Source organism: Lycorma delicatula, chromosome 10, assembly GCF_047948215.1.
Source record: "Lycorma delicatula isolate Av1 chromosome 10, ASM4794821v1, whole genome shotgun sequence".
Classification (NCBI taxonomy): domain Eukaryota; kingdom Metazoa; phylum Arthropoda; class Insecta; order Hemiptera; family Fulgoridae; genus Lycorma; species Lycorma delicatula.
Genome location: NC_134464.1, coordinates 70,155,250 through 70,178,785, shown reverse-complemented (window position 1 = coordinate 70,178,785; position 23,536 = coordinate 70,155,250). Strand labels below are relative to the sequence as shown.

At 28.1% G+C, this 23,536-nt stretch overlaps 1 protein-coding gene across 2 annotated transcripts; it reads left to right on the top strand.

The window, feature by feature from the left end:
* Positions 1-16: 16 nt before the first annotated feature.
* LOC142331350 (uncharacterized) lies at positions 17-23,536 on the top strand. Of its 2 annotated transcripts, none has more exons than XM_075377188.1 (6): positions 17-358; positions 1,629-1,704; positions 10,942-11,975; positions 13,928-13,996; positions 18,015-18,104; positions 22,957-23,536. In XM_075377188.1, the coding sequence occupies exons 3-6, from the start codon at positions 11,088-11,090 to the stop codon at positions 23,080-23,082; spliced, it is 1,173 nt and encodes a 390-aa protein (XP_075233303.1). In that variant the 5' UTR covers positions 17-358; positions 1,629-1,704; positions 10,942-11,087; the 3' UTR covers positions 23,083-23,536. The 2 variants fall into 2 exon arrangements, with proteins under 2 accessions (XP_075233303.1, XP_075233302.1); XM_075377187.1 differs by having other exon boundaries at positions 1,629-1,716.

The following is a 23,536-nucleotide window of genomic DNA, read 5'->3' as shown; positions in this document are numbered from 1 at the left end:
TATTAATTAACGGACTTAAAATATTTTAGATGTTATTTAAAATAATATACAAACTATGCGGTGTCTTTAAATGGCGTTTAAAGAGAATGAATGTTTAATCAGCTGCTTGAAGGTACAAAATAGATGGAAATTGTCCGATATCATTCAATATAGTAAAACAAGTTCTAATTTATTTTTTGTATTACCAGTATATTTTATTACAAATGAATTTAAACCAGAATTAAAGTACAGAAATGACATTTAATTACATCACTTCCAGCTTTTAATTAGGGTTAATGTCTGACTATCGTAATAGATTGCAACGTAAATTAAAATAAAAATCATTTGATGTACAACGACCACTGAAATTATTTTTAAGGTAAACCTAATTTAATATATGTACTTCAGAGTGTTTTCAGTTAAACATATCTAACTAAAATAATTATTTAATAAACAGAATTATCTTTGTAGCACAGCAACTGCGGCGAAGTTAATGCTGGCGGATTTTTTAATTTCAAATGCATTTTACCGAAGTATTTTCAATTTAATACAGTTTTGTTGCTGGTAAATGCATACTGTTCCAAGTGTTTTCAGAAATATAATTTTACTTTCTTTAAGAGTAACATGTGTTATTTAATTTTGCAGCTCTTTGTAACTTGTTTCAAATAATTTGTCTGTAGTATTATTGTTTTGGAATGTAACCGAGTACAAATGTATTGCTGAGTGTACCCAGCAGTGTATTTTTTATAGGAGTACACTCCTTTGAAAAAATAACCAGAAAATCATACAATTTGAATGGAATAGATAAAAGTTTCAGTTGCAGATCTTTAGGATTAGAGATCTTTTTTTGTTGTTAATGTATTGCAGTATGTTACTACTATTTATACTTTAATCTGTTTGTTTATATTGAAATTCCATTATGTTTACAAAATGTATGTAATTATTACAGTTAGAGCAGTATAGTAAGATCATTACAATTTAGTTGTCTGCCTCAGTAAAAATATTAAGTTATCCAGCTGATAAATTTTTAAGTTAAACAACATTTCAAATAATTTTAAAGATCACTTACAATTCATAGAGTATAATCTTAAATTTCATACATAAAAATGAAAAAGAAATCACATTAATTTGTTGGTTCAGTAAATGTGCCATTTTCACATTTCATCTTTTAAAATAATTTCACATTTTAAGAGAAGAAATGTGAAAATTATGAATTATAATTGCTGCAACTTAAAAATAAAATTTCAGCACAAAATCCTTCTACACTTATTATGACATAATAAATACAGTACACATAACTTCAGTGACAAGGATTGGTTTAATGAACAATATATGGCTAAACAAAATAACAGCTGTTTGCATGATAACTTAATAAAATGTTCTCTAGAAAATAAAATCTTTTTATTACATGTTGTAACATTACAGTCTGTTCAATAACACTGAACAATAAGTAATTATGATTAAAATATAGCAATTCCAATAAAAACAGGTATCCATTGTCATCAAGTTTAAAATTAATGATAAATAATAATAATAATACATATATGAAATTATAGCTCAGTAATAGTAATCAAAACATAACTTAAAAATTAAAATGTTACTCAAATTCTTATTAATTTACATTATTCTCCTTTTTTTCTGTATTATAGAAAATATCTGTTTTACAATAACACAAGAACCCATAGGATGAGGTGAAGAAGAATATGAAATTATCAGTGATAAGATGTGTGATCATGGGTATCAATAAACTGTAACTAACAAACTAGTTTAATAGTTAACTAACTTAACTGCTAGATATTTTAAATTAAGTTCAATAATTGACCTTAACTGACATTTATTATCCATCAAACTGACATGTTAATCCAAAAATTAATTTCTCTTTGACCTTACAAAATTGTGTTACTGTTTTCAAGTAGGTTAGGTGCTAAAAAAAATAGGATATTAATGAACAAAGGATTAATTATTAAACCTTTGTTGTTAATTTGAACTGAATTTGATTATTTCTTATTGATCACTTTATTTATTTTATGATATTGATAAATAAACTGATGTACTGTTATATCAGTAATAATACTTTATGCCGTGGGATGTTAAACATTTCCCTGAGATTTTTTTTGCTTAGGAGGACTAAATTTTGGAGTTAGCAGGTGTACTCTAAAGTAGAATGTGTTACATCCAAACTGGTTAAAGAACTGATATATACTGTCAGTTTGCCGAACACAAGTTTAGACTGTGTTCATGTAGTAAATAGATTTTGGGGTAACCAAAACGTAAATTATTTTTACACAGAGTAAACATGACCAGAGAGTAGAATTGACCTCATCAATCTTCATTCTGCATTTTTCAAACTACTTTTGGGGCGTATTAGAAACCTTCTTTTTTTTTAGTCTGTGTGGGAACATATGGATTTATATCAACAGCAAAAATTGCTTTGTCACCTGTAAATGTTACTTCTGTAACATTATTATTAATATATAATATTATATATTAGAAGATCACCACTTTTTCCTGGGTTTCTGCCTGCATCTAACAGACGGCTCCCCGAAACCAGAGGTCATGACGGCTGTAGGCACTCGCAGATCAGCGGACTGGCTACTACCCAAGGGTTCGTCCATTGGCCTAGGCCGCCGAAGGAAATTATCGCAGCCAGTCATGATGGCTCGGCCAAGTTGTTCAGCCATTAATTTCACCTCCTTCCTGTGCTCCATACGCCACTCCAATTTCTGTAAGACAGCCGCTCGCTTGTGCTGTAGCCTGTCCTGATCCAGGCCTCTTAGGTTCTAGCGACTGTTATAAGATATATCAAAAATTGTTGTTAGTTGACTGGTTAAAAAATTCCTGGTAGAAAACACTATGTTTTTGTTCATTTCTTAGTCAGCAGCTTTGGCACACATTTTATTAGAATGCCAAAGCTCATCCAGTTTATCGATAAAAATCAAGTGATACAAAATTTTGCTAATTCCCACTTCTTCTAGTATCTCACAATCAGACAATGATTTTCCTTGATAATAATGACAGGTTTTTTAGTGTTTTCATTCTCAGTTGATGTAGACAGCCAAGCAGATTTTTCATTGTTCTCATCTGTTATCCTGTCAAAGATGAAACAAATAAACCACTCAAAATACGGTGCACTCAAAAATTATGAGTGCAATGTAAAAGAGGTAATTTTAGATTGCATTCATAAAGTTTTTACAATGTTTTAAAAGTTTTGGTGAAAATTTTCTTAAAGTTAAAACAGAATTTAAAACACAGATTGTTTTTCAATATCCTCTATCTTCTTTTTCAAGAAAATTATCACAATTAATTTTGCTCTATATATAATAACATCATGTAGACGTAGTTGCTAAAATACTGGACTACAGAATACCACAATTTGGGTGGCACCATAAAAATATGTTGCAACACATTTTTAATCAACTTTAAAAATGGAGGTCTTGTTCATTGTTTTTCTTTTTTATACGCATATTGATTACCCTTGAATGGCTCGACATATATTATCATATTTGGTCTCATTTGGAAAGAGTTGATCTCTAGTTGGTTCCATCCAAAATATGTATACATATATATGTATATGTTTGTCCAAGCATCCAAGCATAACTTCTGATCAGAAGCTCTGATCTTTATGATTTTTTTTTTTTTTTTAATGATAGATGAGTTGCCAGCAGTGGACCCATTCTATTGCTTAATTGTATTAGAACAATGGAAAAAATGAAATAAGCAAAAAACTGATCATCTTCTTGTAAGAAAATTTTATTTTCTCTTATGAACAGAATTTTAAGCATCGCCCATGAAAAGGGTAAAAATAAAACTTTTTTGAAAAGGGTAAAATAAAACTTTCTTTTTTTTAATTAAACCGACGCAAAAAAATAAAATAAATATAATATATATTTTTTTAAATTACATTAAAAAAGAAAAAATAATTTTCCATTATCCTTTCAATACAATCAATGAAACCTATATTTTTAAGGCAGTTCCAAATTTGAAATAAATTATGGGTATATGAGATACGTATTTCAAAATTTGTTTGAATTTGGTGCTGACTTCAAAAAGTATGTTTCATAGATTGTATTGAGGGAGTAATGGAGAAATTATTTTTTTCCTTTTCAGTACAAGTTTTAAAAAAATTCATTTTATTTTATTATTTTGGAGTCTGTTCAATTAAAAAAAAGTTTTTTCAAATTTTCTTTCAGTGACAAGCCTCATACGTATTGTCAGTAACTAAACTTTTTATGTTAATAACTTAGCTTCTCTTTATAAATTATGTTAACTTTTTATTCTATATGAAAAGTTCTTTCTTCAATTTTTTTTATTTTGAATTATATAAATGCACTCAATCTGTTGTTCATTGCCAGGTTATATAAATTCTATTCAAAGCCAGATTTTACATTCTAAATTACTATTTCACAAACATGTTGGAAAATGTATTGCAATTAATAACATAAATACAGCCAAACAGCAAGTCCAGTACAAATTTACCAATCTGAATAATAATCTTCTTGAGGTCCCATTTGTTCTACTACACTTCTTAATTGGTCTTCTTTCTATACTCTTTAATCTTTAAAAGAATGTAATTATAAGAAAAAAATATTGAATCACACTGCTTATATTTCTTTCAGGAGGCAAGACACACAACAGAACATATGTTCTGTTATGTGTCCTTTGGCCAATAAGCAGAGGTGAGTAAGCTATTCTCAACCACTTTCAGTAATAATTTTAACAATATCATTTCTTTTTTTTTTTTGTCTTCAGTCATTTGACTGGTTTGATGCAGCTCTCCAAGATTCCCTATCTAGTGCTAGTCGTTTCATTTCAGTATACCCTCTACATCCTACATCCCTAACAATTTGTTTTACATATTCCAAACGTGGCCTGCCTATACAATTTTACAATATCATTATATCTATTTAATTAGCATTGATATCCAAATCATATAAATTTTACTAATTTGAGTGATATTAAATGGTTACTACTTAATAAACAGGTACATTTTAAATCTAACTTATTTTTCGACCATATTCTAAATGCTTTTAAAATCAAGAAGTAAAAATACAGCAGTACCACTCTGTGAAGATGGCCAGAGAATTGACCAAAAGAGTAACAATGTAAATTTTAAGATGTTTTATTAAATAAATTTGGTTTAGTCAGTCATTAAATAAAATTGATAGATTATGTCATTTTACTGCTGATTTTTACGAATGATAAATCAGCATTTTTTATTCTATACAATCTTTTAAGATTAATATTTTTTGTAAAAATTCATTAAAATTATTATCATATGAAAGTATTAAAATGACTAATATTTTACTTTTTATGTATTAACTAATTCAATGCTTACACAAAATAAATAATGTAGAAATTAATATTTAATAAAAATGTTCAAGGAAAGCTTCTAATATAATGAATATTTTATCTTATAAAAGTGTGTGTCTACATATATTTTTGACAGTGATGTGCACTTAGAATTATTTAAATTTAATTCTTATTGTATACATTAATTTTGATAAATGTTTTTCTCTTGAAAATGTTATGATACTGTTTATAAAATTAAAAATAATAAAAAGCAAACTCATACTATTAATGTTATTTGAACTTTTCATTATAATTAATTGCTTATTTATTAATGTGGCATTCACTTGTATTTTTTTTTTTTTTGTTAGCAATATTGAACTGATTCAGTGCAAAAATACGGTTCTTAGCAATTTATTCAAGGAAACAATAAAAAAATTTGACTGTAAGCAATCACATAAAAATCTGATGAAAGGGATTTTAATGTGAATTTTTTTATTATTCATGTAAATTAATTCAATTTTTATAAGATAAGAGTACAAAATATTTCATCTACTTTTTATAATTAAATTGAAGATTTAAATATAAATGGATCAACAGTCAAGTTACTATACAATTTTAGGTAGATTTCATAAGAAAGCTACCCATTCTAATGGGCACTATGATTAGACTTCTAGAAAATGTCAACATATCTTCATGTTTCACATACCCCAGACCCCAAAACCAACCTCAGCTCGAAAGTTTATATATCTATATTTCTCTTTCTTGTGGACATGGTAACTGCCATAATTTTGTGCCTATCACTTAAAGAACAAAACTCACTTAAGGAACAAATTGTTCCTTAAAAATAACTCATCCCAAAATCTCAGTCCAGTTTATTAATGGTCAATTTCAGACCATTCAGGTAGTGGGGGGGGGGGGCTTTTTTGAAAAAACAAAATATCGCTATAACTTTCTTATTATGTAAAATATAGAATTTGTTTAAACTTCCTACTATTCTTTGGATAATGGCCTAAAAGTTATCTAAGTAAATTTTTTTTTTATATCACCAACCATTGCCCCAAGGGGTTGAAAAATTGGGGTTTCAAAGACAAAAAAAGAATCATACCTTTCTTACCAGGCACAGTATTGAATCGGTTTAAAGTGGTCATTAGTACTCTAAACATTATCTAACACCTTTGTCTGACACAATTTTTGATAAGACCAACCCTTATGGCAAGGGATGACCAAAATTTTGCTAGAATTTTAATAAGATGGGGGCTTGTATGCTAATCATTGAAACTTTTTTCACATGGAACCATTGTCATATTGAATAAATTTGAAGTTTTTCTTAAGTTTAAGGGGGAAATCTTTTTTATCCCCTACTTAGCACTGGTGAAATCTACTTCTGCCTTCCGGCATACTGAAAGGGATTTTTTTTTTAATTTTAATTCAATTTTGTATCTTTCTAGTCATTTAATTAACTTTAATGTTATACTACATCTCATGTAGTTTATTTTATAGAAAATAAATAAATAAGTATATATATATATATATTAAATTAATTAATTTTCAAATTAAAAATTTAATTTTAATTCATTATTTGAATGTCATGTATGGATAATATTATGTTAAATATTTATTAATGTTTTTAATGTGTAATCAAATTTCAATTTTAATCATCTGATGATGAGGAAATTCCTTGAAAGCACTTTTGATTTATAAAAAAGAAAAATAATAAGATAAGGTAAGAGCTCTTATTGATTCTGTACTTTGGTAGAGTATGATGCATTTTGTTTATGCTTTCAGCATTAACTGGTATAGAGGAGGAGATGGACAAAAAAATAATTTATTTTATTAAACTATATATTTACAATTTTTTTTATAAATTATTTGTTAAGTTTACATATATATCAGCTTTCTTTACACTTGTGATATTTTATTAGTTTTTTTATTTTTTTGTGTAGCAAAACTTTTATAAAATAATTTTTAATGACTAACTGAATCAAACTTTAAACTTGGATTAACCTTTTTGTAAATACTTATCAATAATCAATTATTCTAGTGCTACTGTTTTGCTTTGTATTTCTAATGAAAGATTTTTGATGTGTTTTGAGTCAGAAAGACAATATAATTAAAATGTAGTAAATAATTTAACTGGATTTAAGCAGCAATGTCCATTCATTTAATTTTTCCCTTTGAAGCAATAAAAAACTGTGCTTCATTTAAAATAAAAATTAATATAGTAATACTTGTAATTATCAATTGTATCAATAATAAAAGTGAAGTGTTGTGTTAAACAGTTCTTAAAATAAGCTACGAAAAAGAAAACGCACAAAAATCATTGAAATAAATAAATGGAAAACAAAGAAATAACAATAAAATACATTTATTAAAAATAAATAAGCCTTTCATAATGTTATAAAATTACATTTCGGATAGTGTTTTAGAAAAAGATTAAAAAATATAAACAACTGTTGTCATTTTAGGCAATCCAATAAAAAAGGATAACTTTAGCTTAAATAACTAAACCACTGAAATTTATAAATCAAATTGCTCACTACAATCTTAATCATGCCTTTTATATTGGTTAGTTATGACAGAATTGATCTCAAGAAAGATAGAAATAGCATGAACCTTAAACCAAAGAAATATTCCCATCCATGAACAAAATTTAAGGGAGATATAATCATTTTATATTCTCATTATTAAAAAAAAAGAATTTTAATCAATTTAAAATGACAAAAGGCTTATAAATGTTAGTTTTCTATTGCTGTTCAAGCATGAAATTTCCACATTGTTAGCGATAAAGTAACATTTCACCTATCTACTTCTGTTTATTATGTACATTTTAAAAATATTCTTATTTCTAATAAACTAATTTTAATATTAGTCTGTATTAATATATTCATACATAAATATGTTTTAATAATACAGAAAGATGCACACAACAATAAATATACTACTAGCGGTTATTTTTTTCTTACATAAGAAAATATACATTCTTTATTGTTGTACAACCAGCCTTTTGAAATTTTAAATTTATTAAAAATTTTCTTTTTTAAAAGTTTTATTTATAAAAATGTTAAATGATTATTCCTTCTGTAAAATTTTGTTAATAGGAAGTGACACCTCTCAACTGGTTTAAGATTTATAACAAGCTAAATTGATAGTTTCAGTGGTTTAAATATTTTTGATTTATATTTTTACTTTCAAATGAGGTTGTCCAAAATGAAAACAGTTATTTGAAACTTTTTAGTCTTATTCTATAAACGGTTTTATAAATATTTTTTCTACAGTGTTTAAAAAATATGTTAATATCATTTAGTATTATTATTTTTTGCCATTATTTAATCTTTTTTTACTGACGGTGATTGTTTATCAGATGAAACAGCGATCAAATCTGAAATTTTAAATAAAATTTTTGAAAACAGTTTTTGAGAGTTTCTTGTATTCTAATTTACTGTTAATGTTAGACAGAGGAGAGTAGGTATAAAGTAAAATATTTATATAACAGGTATGAGGGTTTTTAGAAACTCTAATTTAAGTGCAGCAGAATATACATTTTTGGTTTAAAGGATTAGAAATAATGTAATAGAATAATCTGAAATAGTATTCTATGATGGACTAATTCTTAAAAGTTTAAGGTAATAATTATGATTGGTAATATATACTTTTAACCATAGACAAAATGATGAAATTTGTAGTTATTTTGAAAATTAGCTTCAGGAAAAAATGTCCAAGTCAAATTAAAAACTATTTCAGCACGTAATACTGTGCTTAAAATGTTGGATGCTGTACATCATGCTTTCCTTCAGCTTGCTACAGGTGCCTTTAGATCAAGCCCTGTTGTAAGCATCCTTATTGACTGCAGTGAGCCATTACTTTGGGATAGACAAGATCAAGTTTTAGCATTTTATTTTACTCATCTTAAAGGATAGCCAAGTCACCCGGCTTTTGATGCAGTCCTTGGAAATCCTTATTTTTGAAGGTATGAGGACCATCCATGTTACACTGCACCTATAAGTATTTGTACCCAATGTTTACTGTACCTTATAAATGTTGACACACCTTCTATTTATCCAGTTTATCTTTGTTCATATCCTCCATGGAGAACCAACTTTATGAATTTTATGTTTGGCCTCACAATATGCAATAAAGAATCAGCACCACCTATTTTCTTTTAACAAATGTTTCACCATATTCTTTCCAAGACAACACCCAGACGTAGTAGTATACACAGCTGGATCGAAACAGAATGATATCGTTGGATACACATTTATTGTTAATGACAGATCCTATATGTTTGGTTTACCTGATATTATGAGTGTCTTTACTGCTGAACTATATGCTATAAATAAGGCTTTGAATATCATTAATCCTAAGTACCATCATATCCTTATTTGTAGCGACTTGTGTAGTGCTTTCCAAACCTTTGAAAATTTTATTTCAGATATCCTCACCAAAATCTACAATGCAATTGCCGAGTTGAACCACCGCAACACACAAGTGAGTTTCTGCTGGATCTGTAGCCATGTGCAGATTCCACTGCTAAAGATGCATGTAGTCAACCATCTATCACTACCCATGTTACTACATCCGACTTTATTAACTGTTTAAAACTCACTCTTCGTGCAAAGATTAACACATTAAAGATTTTATTTTGCCTTGGAATTCCCCATACAGAGAAATTCATCATGAGGAAGTGGTCCTCTGCGGATTGCAGATAGGACATACAAGAATTACTCATGGGTATCTGATGTCAGCAGTAAACACACCATATGTATACGATGCAACTGCTGCTTGACTGTGCGCCACATCCTTGTGGATTGCATGCATTATATAGCCTTGCGTTGTAAATTTAAATTGCCCTGCAGTGTTGTTTTATTTTTATTTTTTACTATTACAAATTTCATTTAAAATTTTTGTTTTTTCTGTTATCCGAGAAGCACCCTTTCACACTCCTCTCGGAGTTTGTTAAATTTATTTTATTTTATTTTATATATATATATTTTTAAATATTATTTATTTTTAAGTTTTTATATGTGATAGTTATAATTAATTTTTTGGTATGTTAGCTGTGAATGGTTTTTTTATTATTTTAGTTTAAGTTTTTATTTTGTTTTAAATTCTGTTGTTGTTTTATTAGATTTTATATTTTATCTTCTTGTTTTCTGGGTAATGATAATGTAAAAACATTTATCGGCCCAAAAAAATGAAAAATATATTTCAAAGGCCATTATTTTTCATTTTCTGCTTTACTCTTATTGTTGTTTTAAAACAAATCTAAATTAAAAAAAATCATTTATTGAATCATTATTCTAAAAGAACTTTTTAAATTATTGTGGAGTCCTTTATCAGTTTTGATGTAAGTAATATTGTTGTATTGGTAAAATTAAAGTAAATCAGTCTTTTACTTTATCTGTTTTAAAAATTTTAAACATAATTCATATTGTTCAATAATTTTTAGTACTAGCCTTTATTAATACTGCTTTTGATTATTATATTTGAAATTTTTGTTTAATAATAATTTTAAAAATTTACATTTTTAATGCTTAATTGTTATGTGCCAAGTATTAAAAGATTCAATCGGTTATCTAAAATTAGCTAATTCACTTTGTTGTCTCATTTGATGATTGTGTTTTTTTAAATGTAAAACAATTTTTTCATATATTTTTTTTTGTATTTGTGTTTCAGAATTCATTGATTATATATAGATTATCCATGAAAAATCATTGCATGATTACTATAAAACAGTATAGAATTGCACTAACTTTGTGTATGAAATTGATAAGCAACATTTTTAAATAAATAAAAGTATTTTTGACTGGTAAAAAAGAAATATGGAAGATTTTATTTGGAGTTTAAAGCCAATGTATAATATCTGCAAAGTATTTGGTTTAATACGATTTAACATTTATAAATTAGAATATGAAAAGTTATTATCATTGTATTCAATAACGTTTTGGAGTGTTTCTAACATATATCTTTTAATCCTGTTATTCATAAACATAAGATCTATAGAGGTGTTTAATTTAAAAAATTTTATTGCTGTTTCAACAATGGGTAGCGGAGTTTTACAATGTTTAAATATAATGTACCAAATGATATTTTCAAAAGAATTAATACGTGTTCTTGAAGAAATAAAAGCTATTGATAAAAAAATGAATGATTTTAGTACCATAATATTACCTCATAAGCATAATCGTAAAATTTTGATGATGCAAATTACAATATATTGCATATTTATACAACTTGGACGTTTAATATCGTTACCCATAACTACAGATATCGGTTTACTTACAATGTTTAATCTTTTTAAAATCATAAATACTTTATTGATTGCAATATTTCGTTTAGTAATATCTTTAGTTTCCTTACAATTAATAAATCTATTATTAACATTAACACAACGTTTGTATTATTTAAATATATATATAAATAAAAGCATGTTACAAAAAAATAAAACAAATTTTTATTTAAAAGAAAATTTAAAGAATATAAAAATTACATTGAATGCAATTATGGAAGCATATAAACATGTTACTAATTTTTATTCGTTTCATTTAATTACAAATTGCTTATATACGTTATTATTTTTTATAAACAATGTAAATATACTTCTAACTTCAATAAGTGCTGTTTACAAAAGTAATCTATTTGTAAATTTATTTATTAGTGTTACTGGTTTAACATTAGTGATATGTACAACAAAACGTTATGAGCATGAGGTAAGTTAAATATAACAACAAATTATCATATGTTTTTTTATGTTACTGTTAATGTTTTTCGAAATTAGTTTGTGTTCAACAGTTTTATTTAGTGAAAAAAATGTATGATGTATGGTTTAAAGCAAAATCAAATTCATCCTAATTTAAGATGATTTATGAAATAAATGATAATTATTTTTTATTTCACCCAAAAGAGTTTTGAGCAAGTCATTGTTAATGAATTGTATAATAATGAAGAAAAGAATGATAAATCTTTTCTAATAACATCAAATTTCAATTTTGACTGTATTAAAATTTAATTACCTAAGATTATTGATTAACTTACAAAATGAAAAAGAAAAATTAAGATTTCATAATAATCTGAGCTTTCTCCTATTGAGTTGAAGCAATCGTTATACCAGAATGTTTTATAGTGAAAAGGAATACAATTATTTGTTGCTTTACACTTATGACTGTGATTCATGCTGGGTATCTGAAGTATAAAAGACACCAGTCACTGTTGATTTCTGTGAAGTATTAATGTTCATTGTACAATTAGTTCCTATTATGAAGAGAATGAGAATATCACTTGTAGTGGTAAAGCTTGGCTTGCTGGTATGCAATCATGTATTTTTCTCAATGAAGAAGAGAATAAGAAATCTACTTCTCACTTTCCTTACTAAGCCTAGAATGAAATGCTTCTTATTCTTGAGAATGGCTGCATCACTTTCCGGAGGGATCTGTATCACTTTTTGTGACTTGTGTCAGATTATAATAATTATGGTTGTACACTTAGTTTACTTTAGTCCAAAAAATTATGAATGAAATTTTGGTCAAAAGATAGTTGTGTCAAAGTTATTTCTGAATGTTCTTAAATAAAGACCTTTGTTTAATTAACCTTTCTGGTTAAACGTAATTAACCGTTTTATTCAGAAATGTGAATAGCAAGAATAGGGAAGCTTGTATTGTACTAAATTACCTGTTGTTTAATTTTGGTTAGAAAGTAACACATATTTTAGTTAATGACAAATTAAAAGAAAAATCTCTTCATCCAACAATATGCTCTTAAAGACTGTTTTGTCTTAGGTGAATAAAAAATGCTGGCGCATAAAACATATTTAAGATCTGTGCTAAAGTTGCAGTTAGTTGTTACTCAGTATGTGAATTCCATAATAAAAAACATGAATATCTTGATTTTTTCGGATATTCCTGGAGTAATTCAAGATGAGTGAAAAAAAACAAAAATAGTATCAAAGATAGAAAAGAAAAATGCATTTTGATTTGAAAAATCTGATTATTTTTAACATTTCACGTAAAACTATCTGGATTAATGTCATTTTTATAGTAATTTTACTATTTGTATTTTTATCTATTTAAGATACTTGAAATAAATTTAATCTATAGCCTCAATATAAAAAACTGGCAATCGATTTGTTGAACTTTATCTATTTATAAATTACATAAATTTGTAAATAATTAATTAAAAATTATGCTTATCCTTACTGTATTACTTATTTTTTATGCCAATAAAAAATTATTAAAATGTTCTGATTTGTTACACCAACAGATAGTTATAAAAACTTTTATCTCATCCAACCCCATGCTCATTTACACTGACTTGAAATATAAAATCTAGGTTACAATACTTCAAATCAGAATACTATTTGTTTAAGTTATTTAATAAGAACATTTTTTTTTAATTTACGTCTGTCTTTTTGATAAATGTTCAAAAATATCCTATTCATACAAAATCTGATTGATGCTTAATTCTGAGAACATAACAAATGTTCAAATCAGTAAATTTGTGTAAATAAAGATATTAAAACAAAGTTTTAAAGCAGTTAAATACTATTAAATTTTAATTTAATTTTTTTTTAATACGAGTACATATTTGGATTTAGCTCATTTATAGTAGTTATGTTTTTTTATATAAGTACAATGTTTTTTCCTTATGATATTTTTGTTTGTTCCAGTATGCACTGACTGGAAGTATAATTATGAAATTGATGCGAGAACCTACATTACAGCCTATTAAAAACAAGGTATATACAATTACAAGTTATTTTCAAGTTACATTCCTCTTAACATATACTATCTAAATAATATAAATATTAAAAAAATTACCATCAAAGATTTTTATTTATCAATAGTTTATTCTAATATTTTTTTAAAATATATGCTTCATTAAGATTGAAGATTGTTAAAGTGATAAATATTGAAAATACCTTACTTGTGTAATATGATGATGCTACAATCAGAAGCATTATGAGATAAGCTTCATTCAGATTAGTAAATTTTATTTATTATTAAACAAATATCTGGGTGTGTAATAATTTAACTATACACATTTCTTTACTTATGCAGATGCACAAAGCAGACTTTAAAGAGAATATTCTGAGAGGCAAGGCAGAAAATATTACATACAATTATGCACACATTTAAATAGATAAGGTAATTAAAATAGATAAAATCATTATTAAAAAAATAAAAAACCCGACTACTAATTTTACACATCTACCTAGAGTAATTATGAAAAACCAACAAATAATCGTTAAACAAATTTTTCTTTCTTTTCTTACAGGCATTTTTTCAGGGTACAGTAAATTAGCCAGCCTCTATGGCATGAATGGTAGCACTTTGGTCTTTCACGTAGAGGTCCCAGATTTGAATGCTGGTTTGGTATGGCATTTTCACACACTAAAAAATCGTCATTTCATCTCATCTTCTGAAGTAATACCTATTAGGGATCTCAGAGGCTAAACAAAAAGAACACAGTAAATTAGTCTACAATGTGAAATTTAATACTGTATTAAATTTTATGTTGTATTCAGGTGCCTGTTAGTTTTAACAACGTGGAGGACATTAGTTTTAACAACACCATCTTATAGCTACACAGACACCTGACTAAACAACATAAAATGTGGAAGTAATATGAAATTTAAAGAAAAACTTGTTTAATGATCTTTTGTTTATTTTTCATGATTATTCTAGATGTACTGTATGTATGCAATTAGTAGTCAGGATTTTGTTTTTTTAATAATTATTCTATTTAGTGCTTTTTGTTGTTTCCATAACTTTACCATTCAATATACTAGGTGTCTAGTATACACAGGTTCTAACCTTTCATCCATCACTGAGCAATTCAATGCAATACAAACCAGTAAATACAGTGTGCAGGTGTGTGCTAGCCGTGATGCATTCCTGCTTCCTTTGGCTCAGGACATTTTTTCCTTATATCCCAAGAATGATGAATTTTTTGAAAAAGTCACAAGAGGCAAAAATGTTTCTTTTTTATCATTTTATCGAATATCATCATTAAAATTTAGAAAGAGTGTAATTTTAAAATTTTATAGATAAGCACTCCCTTTATAGATAAGATAATTTGAGATAGCCTATGTTACTTGAAGACCGAAGACCTGTTATTACCAAAAGTTGGTTGTAATTGGTTGGATCTCTGAAGCTGCAGAAGGGAACAAATAAACATTCATTAAATACTCATACAATATCACTTCTACGGATGTAGTCGGATAATGACTAATTGATGGATGAAACTATTACTTGATGAAAATCCATAACAAAAAAATATATATATAAACAAATATGTATCTTATTTTCACTAAGTTATTTTTTTTAAATTACAAGATTTTTGTTTATTTTTTTTTTAGGTAATAACTGCATAGGCATCAAAGATCATTAACTGATGATTGTTGGGTGGTACTTCCACTATTACCTTCATGTTTCTTCCCCATTTATATATTACATATATATAATAATACTAAGTAGTAATAGTTAAAAATATATTATATAAATAATATATTACTTATATACAAGGTGCGACAATAAAGTAATGAGACTGATTTTTCTTTGCAAGATGTGGCAACCCTGCAGCTTGCGTAGGCACACCATCTTTGACCTTGGTCTATAAGCTCCTTCTAGTCCAAGCGGCACATTGATGCAACTGCTCAGTCGTGAGTTGTGCTGTAATAAGTGAACACGTGTTTGTGTTCCTCGTCACAGCTTTTTGGACATCTTGTGTTGTTTGAAAATGGTGTCCCTTGACCGCCATTTTGACTCTTGGAAATAGAAAAGAGTCGCACGGAGCGATATCTGGTGAATAAGGTGGCTGTGGTAGTACTGAAATTTGTTTTGAGGTTAAAAATTGCTGTACTGACTGAGCAGTATGGGATGGCGCATTTCCGTGATGCAGAATCCAATTATCAGCAATGTTGGCACGGACACGAAGAACTTGTTTACGAAGTCTTTCTAAATTTTCTTTGTAGAAATATCGGTTAACTGTTTGTCCAGGAGGCACCCACTCTTTATGAACAATTCCCTTTGAATCGAAGAAGCACACAAGCATGCATTTCACTTTTGACTTTGACATGCGAGCTTTTTTTGGTCTGGGTGATCCCTTTGAGCACCATTGCGAACTTTGGCGTTTTGTCTCTGGATTGTATTGAAAAAACCAACCTTCATACCAGTGATAACACGGCTCAACAAATCTGGATTGATTTCCATTTGCTCTAACAAACAAGATTTTTGGGGACCATTTTTGCACAAATCTTCATTCATCTAAGATCTTCATTTAATATTAGACGAACCGTTTCTTGATCGATGTTGAGTTCTTCTGCAATCATTTTCATGGATAATCTTCGATCAGATCGTATTTCACACACACTGGTCAAGTTGACCTCTGTCCGTGAAGTTGATGGTTGTCCACTGCGGTCTTCATCTTCAACTTTCATTCTGCCTTCACTAAAAATTTTATGCCACCGAAAAACTTGAGATCTTGACATAACCTCCTCTCCAAAAGCCTTCTGAAGCTTACCATAAGTTGTCATTGCGTTTTCACCCAATTTAACGCAAAAAGAAATGGCATACTGTTGCACAATATTTTGCGGTTTCATTTCTGTGACGAGAGACACAAACACGTGTTCACAAATTACAGCACAACTCACGACTGAGCAGTTGCATCAATGTGCCGCTTGGACTAGAAGTAGCTTATAGACCAAGGTCAAAGATGGTGTCCCTACGCAAGCTGCAGGGTTGCCACATCTTGCAAAGAAAAGTCAGTCTCATTACTTTATTGTCGCACCTCGTATATTTAAAATTTAAAAAAAAACTTTGTATGCAACAAGAGATAAATATTAAAAAAACCGCAAAAAAAAAAAAACATTGCTGACAAGCATTGCTTTTTAATGTAAGATAATCAAAAGACTTTGCTGGTGATAATTTTGTATATAATATTTGTATATAGTATATATTTTTTTCAAATTTATAGCCTATGACACTCCCCGTAACGTAAGGATTCCATCGTGTGGTAATACAATCTTGTACATCTAAATTCGTTCAGCCGATGAACTGCTACATACACCCTAAACACATTACACTCATTTTTGGGCAGCTGTTTAATAAATGTATAAGAAAATTTAATTATAAAATATTAAATACAAAAAGTGAGGGAGGACCAGAAGATACGATACTCTTTCCAATAGCTATGCTGGCTAACAATGTGAACTTATTTTTGGTTTTGTGAACGTTTTTATTTTAGCTTTACTTTGAATCTATGTAGCATCTGCATTTACCAACATAAAACTGTCTTTTAGAGGAAATTTTAAGAAGTTGTTACTTTGTAGGCTGTTACTTTACACATATGCTTCAGCTAAAAGTATTTCATATGTGTAAGAATTTATTTATTTCAATAGACAATGAAGAATGCATGAGAAAACTTGAACTTTTAAATAATCCAGTCTTATTTTTGACATTTTTTTTTTAAACATATTCTGATAAACTTAAAAAATATGTTTTACAATAAAAAATAATAAATTATACTTGTGTACTTCTTAACAGTGAAGTGTAATAACAAAAAATGTATCCACTTTTCAGTGAAAATTTCACACCTATATAAAGCCTGTCTGTAATAATTTGAGAAAAATGAAAATACGTTTTTGACCAAAAAAAACCAAACATTATTTGGTATACAATTTGAAGAAAATCTATTGCAGATAATTTACCTATTAAACAATTATTTATATATATATATGTATTATTTTTTCTCAGTTACAGCATGTTAAAACTGAACTTGATCATATAACTCCAGAATTTAATTGTTTACGGTTGTTTAATGTATGTACTAACATTCCTATAGAGGTAAGTGATATTATTATTTTTTAAATATGGTAAAATGAAAAAAATATTAGTAATGCTTTAAATTGCTTATTATTATTGATTATAATAATTAATTATTAATATCATTAACTATTTATTTGACAAGATTATAAAAATATATGTGTATTAAATAAACATCTGTAATAATTACTTGTGTCCTTAAACAATGGAATTCAATGTACACTGTACCTACTTCAACAAACATGCTTCATAGATTACACTGTTTTATTTAAGTAAGAAGTAGACCGATGTTTAATTTAATGTTCATATTACTTTTCAATAATAATTTAATTTATTTGAAACATTCTAATTTAGTTTTTAACACTGAAAAAGAGTGGTTCCTACCAAATTATATACAGAGCATCCGAGACAAAACGCCTTAATTTGAAACACTTATACTGAACATAATAAACAACCAAGACAATTGTTTTAGGTTGTACATGGTAGCTTAGGTGTGGAAATTTAAATTATGTAAGTAATACCAAGATCATTTTTATTTCAGGTATTGAAAATCATTTTTGAAAATTGAAAAATGACAATGAATGCTGAAAAAGCACAAACCGATGGGTGGTATGCAGAATTGTGGTCCATTATTTCAGTTCAACGGCATTTAATGACATTTCCATTCAGAGTATCTCAGAGACCCTCCTGATGCTAAGAGAATCAAGGCGTGGAAAGTAGTATCTAGAGGCAGGGTCTGTTGCTAAGAGGTATGGAAGTGGCCCACCACAAACTTCAGAGGAGAATGTTCAGTGCATTTCAATGTCATGTGAGCTTGGTCTCCCAAAATCAACTGTCCACAATGTGCTACACAAGCGCTTAAATCTTTGTACATACAAATTGCAATTGTTACACGAGATGAAACCCAACGATAAACCCAAATAAGTAGTGTTTGCCTAAGATATTCTTCAGCACATCGAGATAGACAACTACTTTTTGGCTAAGGTTATGTTTTCTGATGAGTCAACATTTTACCTTATTAATAAGATCAACAGACACAACATGCAAATTTGGGGTAGTGAACATCCTCGAGAGGCCATATACTATCAACAAGACAGTCCCAAGGCCAACATTTGGTGTGGCTTAATCAAGGATGAAGTTATTGGACCTTTTTTCTTTGCAGAGACAACTATCACTGATCACACATATCTTGATATGTTAGTTAATTTTGTGTTCCCTCAGATAAAAAATAGACACGCGAACCTACTCTTTGAGCAGGATGGAGCACCTCCACACTGGTATTTGGAAGTTCGGAACACATTGACTGACAAATTCCCACAAATTTGTACTGGGAGAGGTGGTCCAATTCTGTGGCCACCCTGGTCACCTGACATTACTCCCCCGGATTTTTTCCTGTGGGGATATGTTAAGGACAAGGAAGTGTACTCTATCAAAGTAACAACTCTGGAACAGCTTCGTGAGAGGATTAGAGCTGCTATTGAGACAGTTATGCCACAGATTCTATTGCACAAACAAAACTTCATAACTATGTGTATCCATTATTGTTTCAATCTTCTTAACGCAGCGAATATGTATAGTATTACAGACAGTTCAAATTAGGGTATTTCATCTCGGACACTCTGTATTTTGAATACGAAAACATATTTTTCATTTTGAAAATAGTATACATAACACAGGCCATTCATGTAATATTTTTCCTATCTTGCGATTGTGTCAATTGGTGGATAGACTCAGTTGGAAGAAAGAGATGTATGCTCTCTCTAACAGTTTAGATAATGATGAAGAAGTTTGATACGTTCTTGATAAAAAGTAACAATTTTTAACATTGATTCTTTGTAATATCATATAAATTCCAAGAATCAAACTCAGAACTGACTGAATGAAAGGTGATATCAATACAACCTAAGTATAAAACAATAGTTATCGTAACTTTTAATAATTATATTATTATTATTTTATATTTAAACCTGTCATGGTTTACACACAGAGTAAAAAATTTATCATACTATGAACAAATGCAGCCTTTCTATTGATGTATAAAAAATGAAATCTAAAGATTTCATTTTTTAGTAGTGCTGCTCTGTAATGACAATAAATAGTGTTCCTACCGTATAGGGCACCCACTGGGTTGGTCTAGTGGTGAATGCATCTTCCCAAATTAGCTGATTTGGGAGTTGAGAGTTCTAGCATTCAAGTCCTAGTAAAGGCAGTTACTTTTATATGGATTTGAATACTAGATCGTGGATACCGGTGTTCTTTGGTGTTTGTGTTTCAATTAACCACACATCTCAGGAATGATTGAACTGAGACTGTACATGACTACACTTCATTTACACTCATACTCATTCATCCTCTGAAGTAATACCTGAACAGTAATTCCCAGAGGCTAAGCAGGAAAAAGAAAGAAGTACAGTAGGGCTATTCATAATCTCAAAGGATACTAACTTATGTATACAATTCATTACCTCCTGAATGTTTTCATTGACAATATAAAATTTTATTTATTAAACTCAAATGAAGATAAAATGTAAAAGTAATAAAAATAAGTTAATTAATTATTAGGTAATAATATAAATTACTGGTGATAAATAACATTTCTGATATTCAAAGTACATAGAAATGTGTAAGCAGGAGATCTTTTCAGTCTTTATTAAGTTTTTGTTCGATTGTCTATGATAGTACTTTTTTTAGCTGATTAGAAACCCGTATGGTTTGTGGTCAAACAGAATGTATAATTTTGATGTATGTAATATGTATTTTTATGAAATTCGCAGGGGTATATAATATAGCTTGCACAGATTTATATAGAGTTCAAGCTACAATCAAACCAAATTTACAGTTTGTATTTTATTTGGTATTTTTGTATGTGTGTCCTGGCCCCTACGTAGAATGATTTGCTAATCAAAATCAAATTTTATGTATTTGAATACCAGATTCACACTGAATAATCCTGTTTTAATATGTAAAAAAATTAATGTAATTTTTTTTTTATAAATAATATTTAGGTTTTCTGATAAGATAAGTTGAATAAAACAAAGAAAAGTTAAAAAAAATCTGAATTTTATTTAAAAACAGTAAATTACTGCATTTGTCAGAAAAGTATTTATTTATTGTAAACAAAATCCAAATTCTTTTTTGGAGATGCGAAAAATTCGTTAAAACAAAATTTACTTTAAAAAATTTAAAGAACTTGAAATTACAAAACAACTGAAAAACAAAAATTATTTCGATAATAATATTTTATTAATGAAAATAATAAAATAAAATATTTTAAAAATTATTATTTCAAAGTTGGGAATAAAATAACAACAATTGATCAAGAATATGCAATATTGTATTAGTGTTTAAATCATTCTCTAAAGTACATTAAACATATCGGATACTGTGAACAGTGCCGTCATTAGCAAAGGTTTTCTGTGAATTTTAGTTTGAACGTGATCGGTTTGCCATTGAAGTAATGCCATACTTATATACAGAGGGATATGCTGTTCATTTTGGGTGACTAATGGTAATGAAACAGCTGTTGCAGTAGAATATGAAATACAATTTTCAAATCACAGGATTCCAGATCCCAAAACAATTAGTACAACTTTTTGCAATTTTTGGGAACAGGTTCTCTACTTGGTATTCATACCAGCTACGAACTATCTGTCCAAAACAATGCTGTTATTAATGAAATTATTATCGATGCAGTCCAGGCCTCAGTACACAACTTCTTTCTAAGCAGATTGGAGTATTGCGTTCAGTGGTTTGGAGGGTACTTAAACAAAACATGTTTTACCTTATCATAAACACCCAGTTCAACATCTACTCCTAGGAGATGGTCTGCTTCACTTGGAATTCTGTAACTGGTGTAATACAAATCAACAACTCTACTACGTTTTATTTACCGAGGAGGAAATTTCACTCAAGACTGTGTAAACAACTTAAGCAATGAGTATACATGGTCAGAAGTGACCTTCATAAATATGTGGAAGGCAATTTTCAACACCGATTATGGTGTGTGTGACCTTCTTCACAATCAGCTGTTTGAACGGTTCATGTTATCTGGCAGCTTAAATACTGAGGTCTACTTGCACTTTCTTCAAAAAGAAATATCGCCGCTGCTTGAAGATGTTACTTTAGCTGTGAGATGAAAAGTATACTTCCAGCATGATGGTGCATTCCATCACAGGTTATGTATTCATCATATAACCTTCACATGCTATGGCGCACAGGTTATGAAAGTCCCAGGAGAACTTAGTCAAATTCTGTATGTATATATATATATATAAAATATAAATATAAATAAATATATATATTATATATATATATATATACATACAGAATTTGATTTGAATATAAATATATATATATATATATATATATATATTGCAGTGTTATATATTTTTACTGTCATATAATATTTTTTGTATTCAGATATTACATTTATCACACTTTTATTTGATTGGTGCTGGTCAATTAAAAGCCTTTTCCATTTTTCATCTTGTATTTCATTAAATTAACGTTACTAAAATTAAAGTTGTTTTAATTGTAAATTTTGTCAGAGAGAATATATATATATATATAAATATATATTTATATAATTTTTTTTAAATCTTCATGAGCAGTATGTAAAATTGATCTCAAAGTTACGTTTTTTACACATTTTGTTATTCTTAAAAAAAAAACAACAATCATTTCCTTTTTTATAATCAGGATTTATTTTATGATTCTAAGAAGTTTAGGTGTCAGATACCAGGCATATTTTTTTAATTTGCCTCAGCATAATTATTGTTATAGTAATTTAGAATACCATTATTACCAGTTAAGGGTTTATGTATAGTTCTGAAAAAACTAATTAATATTTTATTTTTATTTAATTATTTTTCAGGTGTTTAATTTCGGAATAATGATAATTATTACAGGATTGGAAGGAAATGATAGTGGACACAATAAAAATGGAAATTTCATACCACCACTCTTAAATAAAATGAGTTCTTTTAAACAAAATGAGTAGTAAATACTTTTAATTTGTTTTAAACATTGCATTATATGCACACTTATCCATCAGTGTGTGTTTGTGTGTGTATGCACTCATGCACACACATACTTGTATTTTGCATAACATTATTTTTAATGAATTTTAATTATGAGGTATGGTTTACCTAAGTGTAAATAATTGTATTAAATTAAGCAAAAAAGGCATTTTAATTAAGCATTAAAGCAATCAAATTAAGCATTTTACGCTTATTTAATTGTATCTGCTACCTTCACATTCCAGAAATCAGTTCATCATTTCTAAAAATCTGATTACGTACTTGGTTAAATTTCACTTTTCCTTTTTCTTACTACTTCTTTAATGTTGGATTCTAAGAGAGACATTGGGATTCTCTCCAAAATCATAAAAGAGAAATTAATTCATTTTTACACAATGTTATTCATACGTTTGTCTTTAAATTTTAACTGTACAC